General features: G+C 39.0%; 1 protein-coding gene across 1 annotated transcript; it reads right to left on the bottom strand.

Annotated features, from left to right (window-relative positions):
- Positions 1-551: 551 nt before the first annotated feature.
- On the bottom strand, positions 552-7,197 carry SPATA19 (spermatogenesis associated 19). The gene is made up of 6 exons (XM_069080568.1): positions 7,120-7,197; positions 6,930-6,986; positions 6,469-6,558; positions 6,028-6,119; positions 1,061-1,138; positions 552-612 (listed from the first exon to the last, which is right to left on the bottom strand). Exons 1-6 carry the CDS (start codon positions 7,195-7,197, stop codon positions 552-554), a joined length of 456 nt encoding a protein of 151 aa, XP_068936669.1.
- Positions 7,198-7,496: the final 299 nt, after the last annotated feature.

Genomic DNA, 7,496 nt, shown 5'->3' on the forward strand with positions numbered 1-7,496 from the left:
TGTCCCAAAATTTTTTATATACAACTTTGTGTGAAGTTATAGGGGAGATTGAAACTGAAGCATGAGAATTATTTATCTAAGGCTGGACACCTGATTAGTAGCAGAGCTACATTAAAACCCAGGTCTCCTGACTCCTAGTTCAGGAAGCAAAAGCTCCTGTGATGTTGATTTTCAGTAAGTTTTTTTTTCCTTAAAAGCAGGGCCTCATGATCCTTCTGACCTTTGGGCTTTTAAGCAGGTGGTATTAGAAAAGTCTTTCTACTATATTACAACTATAGAATCAAAGACACTTACATGAATCTTGCTTTAGAGTTCTTCGTGGAACCAGAGAGATGAATGACAAGATAAATCGACTAGCTGTGTCCTCCCTTCTCAGAAGATCCATTTCTCCAGGCAAACTAAAGGCAGAGCTAGTCTGCCCCCCACACCTGCTTCTTTATTACCTACTTCTGTTCCTACTAGCTCTAGCCTCCTGTTTCTTCACCTTCTCCTTCCTCCTCCTCCACCTCCACCAAATTGACCTGCTTTGTTGTTTGTCTTACCTGCTGATCCTAGCAGTCTGAGAACGAGGCTTGAACACTGGGGGCAGATTCAACCATAACATGAGACACGCTGGATGGGAGAGAGATGGTATGAAATGACTTAAGTCACCTGGGGCAACATGGGGCAGGAGACTCTAAGGGAATCACAATGGCCAGGTACCTGGCTTGGGTGCTCCTTAGTGATACAACTGTATTTGTACTCCTACTTACACAACAGGAAGATGGGCCCAGGACATGGGTTTGGATGGGAGAATTCATGGAGTGGGAAAGGCAAATAGAGGCCAATTAAGCTGTTTTCAAAGAATGTAGAATTCACCAGGCAGCAGCCTAAGAGGCTTGTATAAATCTCTTGTTTTTGACTAAGTGGGCAGTGACTAAAGAGACCCAAGTCTTTTAAGCAAGGACCCCAACAGCAGACCAGAGTATTTTACTCCAAAGCTTAGCCTTTTGGGTTGCAGTCTCAACATTCCTATCCCCAAACCAGGAAACCAGAAAAGCCTTCTAGAAAGGAGTCTCACCTTCTTCTCACCTGCTCTATCCTCTCCCGCATGGCCTCATCTCTCACTTCACTTGGGACTTGGAAGATCCGCGTGTGACTGTAAAACAGCATTCAAAATGTTGGTTTTTGAGTTTCCTCTATTGCACTCAAACTGCTAGGATGGGATTATAACAATCTGTTTGTTGGTCCCCTAAAGGTCATACCTCCCTCATGGACCCCTTCTCAGAAAAAAAAAATTTTTTATGCACAAAATAAAAACCAATTATATTGAAATAGTTATTCGAGTATTTTTAATAAGCTCAAGAACCCCAGATTAAGAATCCTTGAACTATTCATATCTCAAAGCTCTTGACCAGTCAGTTTCCCTGAGTAGCACAAATATACGCAATTTATCAGTTTATGGAATGACTCTGGACAGATCGAGTAAGTTGCTCCAAAATATTCTCCCATTCTCTATTTCGATATTGAACCCAGAGGTCTTATATTTCCCTGGGTTTCATAGTAGACAATTGATACAGCAAAGAGAAATTCAAGAGTACAAATCAAAATAAATGTTCCCCCCAAAACCAAAATAAATGTCTATGATTCTTACAATTCAAATAAAGCCTTAGAAAACTCAGGGTTATGGAATCTGCTAAATCTCAATTTCTTGTGGCACTGGTTAGGAGCAGTGACAGAGAAAATACAACATCACAAGTAACGCACGACTCAATGAGATGTTATTTTCTTATAGTATATCTGGTTATTTTTTGAAGCAACAGAAGTCAATTGGTCTTATTTTCCCAAGCCTCTGCTATAAGCCTTCCAAGCTGATGGCTGTCCACCAGTCTACAGTAGGCAATATACCTAACATAATCCAGGGATGGAGAACCTGCAGCCTCAAGGCCACATGTGGCCCTCTAAGTCCTCAAGTCCAGCCCTTAGACTGAATCTAAACTTCACAGAAGATTAGATTCCATCAAAGGGCCACATTTGAGAACCTAGAGGGCCACATGTGTCCTCAAGGCTACAGATTCCCCAGCCCTGCATATGCTTTCTGCCTCCCTAACTTTGCTCAAATTATTCTTCCAGCATGGAAGGAACCCCCCACTTTGTTCTCTCTGTATATCTGACTCCAATCAATCCTTCAAGACCCCAGCTCTATCTTTACAAGCTTCTTCCATGAAACTTTCCTCAACCACCCTCAGGCAAAGTTACATCTCTCTTCTGAATTAATAATACAAATTATCTCACTTTTTCACTTATCCTAGAATGTTCTTCTGATATCTCATTATTTAATTTTCCATGTGTATGACACATATTACAAGCTCCTTGAGGAAAGGGTCTTTGTCTTTTTATATATCTTTGTATTCCATATGGTATCTAACATAGCACTGTATAAATTGATAGGTATCCAATGAATATTTTGCCAGATGAATATTAAAGTAAGTTATTATACCCTAAATGAGTAAAAACAGTCTGATTTTTTAAAAATTGACATGAATAGGGAGAGATTGCCTATGGATAATTTATAGTTTATAAATATATAATTTATATGTATGCTTATATATTATGTAATATATAGCTATAAATTGTGTAATATACATATTTATTAGATATATTTATACTTAATAGGATATCTCTGATTTAGAGCTAGGAAAAAAATAAAGATCATCTACTTCTATCTCATTTCACAGACGAAGAAAGTCAAAGCTCAGAGAAGTTAAACAATTTGTCCAAGATCTTACAGATGGTCAGCATCAAACATGAAATTTGAATTCAGGCCTTCTGACTCCAAAACCTATGTTTTTCCACTGTACCATTCTGTAACAGTCATGATTCAAACAAAGAAATGCAAAATCTCATCATCCCTGTCTCTAATAATACCTGCAAGAGAGGTATCCATGCACAAGAAAGCTGGCCTTACCCAAAGATATAGTAAACAGTCATCTAAAGCTGTAATTTAGAGGTCTTGGAAGGCCTTTGACACTTCAGGAATTTGATGAATCAAATCTTTGAAATGGATACTCCCTCCATTGCTAAAGCTCATGACCCCCATCAGCACCTTTGAATCTGGTGCCACTCTTGTTCTTCCACAGATCCTCCAAAGAAGGTCTCCCTGAAGAGCTAGAATCTTCCTTCTAGGTCTTTGTGTATCAGAGGTACCAATGTATCAATCTGGCTATTAACCCGCACTCCTACCACAATATCAACTCACTTCCTTTTCTAATCATACCTTACTTGTCTAGTACCCTAATGCCACTTGCCCTAAATCTTAATATGACTTCTTAGACATAGATCATTGATTGGAATATCCTTCAGTCTATTTATACCCACTAATTTTCTGTCCATTGCCCCCTGGGTCACCTAAAATTCTGATTTGGGGATGATTGTGGTGTTCCAAGATGTGGAGACATACAATATTACCAGGATGATATTTGTATGAAAAATTGGTGGGTTTTGTTTGTTTGTTTTTTTTGCAGTTGGGGCCAATTTAGGTTTACTAAGCACAGCCTAATTTTCCAAATGTACTCCAACCAGCTCTCTATGCCATTGCTCATCTGCAATGTTTGTCTTAAAGGTACCACTTTACCAACTCAAGGAACTGGCTTTGAATGTCATAGTCTGACCAGGGGTAGGGAACCTATGGCCTTCTAGGTCTTTGGGGGTAGCCTTTTGACTGAGTCCAAGTTTTACAGAATAAATCCTTTCGTTAAAGGGATTCTAATTATATAATTAAATTACCCCCCCCCCTTGCCCCCGGTAGACAATAAGCATTCTTAATCCTTTTGATTTTTCTTGGATTATTAAACTCATTTTGAAGAACTAGGTTATCTCAATAAGAAGGTTCTTTAATGTTTTAGGATTTGACACATTTCATACAATGCTATTCACCAATAGGAACATCACCATTGAATTAGAATTTCTTTTTCATTTGGACCCTATATAGGATGTTTTCCATGATAGTGGTGAACACCTTTGTTTAATATACATATTATATCTTTATTTTATTTCTCTCAATGTCTTTATAATCAAAGTGTTAGTAAACAGAATTCCTTATTGGAGGAAATTCTTTAAAATAGTATATTATCTACTGAGTCAAATTTTTTTTATAGTCAACAAGCAATAAAACATGATATTGTGCTTTCTGCAATATTAGGTTAACCTTATGATTATTCAGAAAATTCATTTATGTATGGAATGCACACAAGCTATGTGTACTTTGTCTTTTCCATCCATTCTTCCTGACTTCTTAAATGCCATTTATCACACCCTCATATTTTCATCAAGGTTACCTTCAAAATACATGTAGATAATTCTCACAAAAAAAAATGTTTAACAAATGAGAAAGTAGGCACATAGATTAGTTGTAACTCAGGTCTTTTCTATCACATGTTTAGATAGTAATGTCCTTCATTGTTTCCATTCTTTGGTAGACCTGAACTAGAACTTTTTATGAATGGGCCAGCACCACAAACTCTGCTCCAGTCCTTATGGAATGGGGTGGAAGGAACTGCAGCCGCCGTATGATGTATGCTGTGGTTTGGGGAGTAAAGATATCACCCTATGGGACATGCCCCATTCCAAGGGCAAAGAATATGGAATACCATGTTGCCACATCATATCTCACCTTAAGAGGAAAAAAAAACTGTTTTGGAGCTTCCTATTTTAACTAATTATAATTGGCAAGTGGCATTAGGGTACTAGACAAGTAAGGTATGATTAGAAAAGGAAGTGAGTTGATATTGTGGTAGGAGTGCGGGTTAATAGCCAGATTGATACATTGGTACCTCTGATACACAAAGACCTAGAAGGAAGATTCTAGCTCTTCAGGGAGACCTTCTTTGGAGGATCTGTGGAAGAACAAGAGTGGCACCAGATTCAAAGGTACTGATGGGGGTCATGAGCTTTAGCAATGGAGGGAGTATCCATTTCAAAGATTTGATTCATCAAATTCCTGAAGTGTCAAAGGCCTTCCAAGACCTCTAAATTACAGCTTTAGATGACTGTTTACTATATCTTTGGGTAAGGCCAGCTTTCTTGTGCATGGATACCTCTCTTGCAGGTATTATTAGAGACAGGGATGATGAGATTTTGCATTTCTTTGTTTGAATCATGACTGTTACAGAATGGTACAGTGGGAAAACATAGGTTTTGGAGTCAGAAGGCCTGAATTCAAATTTCACGTTTGATGCTGACCATCTGTAAGATCTTGGACAAATTGTTTAACTTCTCTGAGCTTTGACTTTCTTCGTCTGCGAAATGAGATAGAAGTAGATGATCTTTATTTTTTTCCTAGCTCTAAATCAGAGATGCTATAAATTATATAAACTAAAAATATGTATCTTGTAAATATATAACAAATACATATATTATGTAATATGTGCTTATTATATATTACATAATATATAAGCATATGTATATAAATTATACATTTAGAGAGGCCTGAGAGCTTAGCCTTGAGGGATACTGGTCTGTAGGCCAGGGAAATGGATGGGAATGTTTGGGGGAGGTATGGAGATTCAGTTTGAGGGCTGACAGACTTCAAGACAATATTGCAAAGGCATGGGGAAAGTAGAATGGAGAATTCTAGCCTCAGGCACTAAGAAACCTCTTTTCATCTCTGTAGCAGATGAGGGCTTTGACTTTTGCATTTTAAGAGCTTATTTTCCTTTAGCTTTTAAAGTCCAATGACTTCTGAACAATTCAGGTGCAAAAATAAGAAAAATTTGAAATTGCTTTGAAAGCATAAAAGGTTGGGAGAGGGACTTTTTTTCCCATGAATCACTTGAAAGCTTAGAAAAAAATAACCCCTAGAGATGGAACAAAGGTAGGAAAAATTTCAATACAAAGAACACTTATGGAAAGCAGAGAAGGAAGAGAAGGTACCTGGGAACTGGAACTAGTATAGAATTCAGAGGGAAATATCTTTGTTGTGGCCAAATGCCACCCCCTCTACCATTACTATGGGGTTTTGTCTCCTAAAAGCAAGTGGGTATGTTTTACCTCCATCTTATGAACTGGATCCTTGTTCTTTCCTCAAGGACCTCTTGGCTCCGGTTTACTGATAAGTCAGATTTTGAGAGATGATGTTTCATCTAGAAAACCCAAATGAGAACATCCCTGATATCTTCTCAGAGCATGGAACAAAGTCAAGCCAATCTCTTCTCTTCATTCCCCTACAAATAGAGGCCCCATTCAGCCTCCCAAGGTCTCTGGGGATGTGCTCTAGAGACACTATCTCTCAGTGATGCCCAGCCTCCCCTTACCAATCATTTTTAATGAAGTCCTTGGTAAGTTTGTTCCCTGAGAATATATGACTTAGCCACATACCACCTCATACCGTCTCTTCAGCCACCCACAGAGGAGGGAGAGGCATGATTAAAGTTTAGGTCTAGCTTCTTTTCTTGGCCTAATCTCCCACCCTCTAACTCTTGCCCCTGTTACCACATCTCTTGTCACATGTACATCTTGGCCATGAGTTGGAGGACAGTTTGACATCTTTTGTTTGATACCTTGGGAAGCCTCTTCTTCAGTCTGAAACATAAGAAGATCCTCTCTGAGGCTTCAAGAGCCTTAGCAAATCCTCACACATATCTCTTTAAGGAAAGAAAACACTTCAGAACGACATTAGTGAACTGAAAGAGGGTATCGCCAAACTCTTGCCCCAACATGCTTGAGAATCTTAGCTAAAGCTCTTCTGTCCCTAGGAGTTTCCTAAGAAATAGGTGGTTAGATCTCAGCTCTAGCCTTCTTGATCAGCAGAGCTCAATTGCAGTTAAATATTGAAGTTGAGTCTGTTGTTGGCTCATACAGAGAAGCATAGATCTCTTCCCCCACTGTAGACCCCTCCCTAGGTGGTTTCTACCTTTTTAAAATGGGGATACCCATTCAGAGAGCTTCCTAACCTTTTTCAGCCAGTGCTGCACCACTGATACTGCCTCGCTCTCCACAACTTCAATATCCTAGAAGAGATTGGGAAAAGTTAGGTTCTACTCAATTCCCAACAGTCCACGCTCATCTTCTTTAGCCTATTTTAAAAGGTACATTCAATATTACCTACTCCCTGGAAATTTCAAAATGAACAATCTCACTTACTGAACTGGTTTTTGGTGGGAAGCAGAATCCCGCCTTTTGCCGGGCTAGTATGTATACAATCCATGTTGTAATAATCATCCTTTGGCTCAAGCCAGGCCTCCTCCTTAACTCCCTCCTTCCATAGGAGCAATCCTGGAATTCCCATAGGGTAAAGGGGAAGGGATATTGTGGCAAAACTCCAATCTGATTGGCTAGCCATTGATGATGTGACAATGGCCACCCTTGTTCTCCTGAGTAAAAGGGAAAGGAATGGTATGCCAGGGCAAAGGATCTTATTGGTACTCTGAAGTTTTCGTATTGTTTAGCTTAGAGTAGGTTTCAGATAAGAATCTGGAGGAGGCTGCCAATAGAATAAGATATAACCATTTGGGACTTAT

This window comes from Petaurus breviceps, unplaced genomic scaffold, assembly GCF_028583685.1.
Source record: "Petaurus breviceps papuanus isolate PSGF00001 unplaced genomic scaffold, PetGlider_PUasm1.0 91133, whole genome shotgun sequence".
NCBI lineage: Eukaryota > Metazoa > Chordata > Mammalia > Diprotodontia > Petauridae > Petaurus > Petaurus breviceps.

Excerpts from the sequence above, each read along its gene's own strand:
- SPATA19 (XM_069080568.1), bottom strand. The coding sequence starts at position 7,197 with ATGATTATTACAACATGGATTGTATACATACTAGCCCGGCAAAAGGCG. Across the intron at positions 6,987-7,119 it reads TCCCACCAAAAACCAGTTCA|GATATTGAAGTTGTGGAGAG; the intron begins GTAAGTGAGATT and ends AATCTCTTCTAG. Across the intron at positions 613-1,060 it reads ATAGAGCAGGTGAGAAGAAG|CGTGTCTCATGTTATGGTTG; the intron begins GTGAGACTCCTT and ends TCTCCCATCCAG.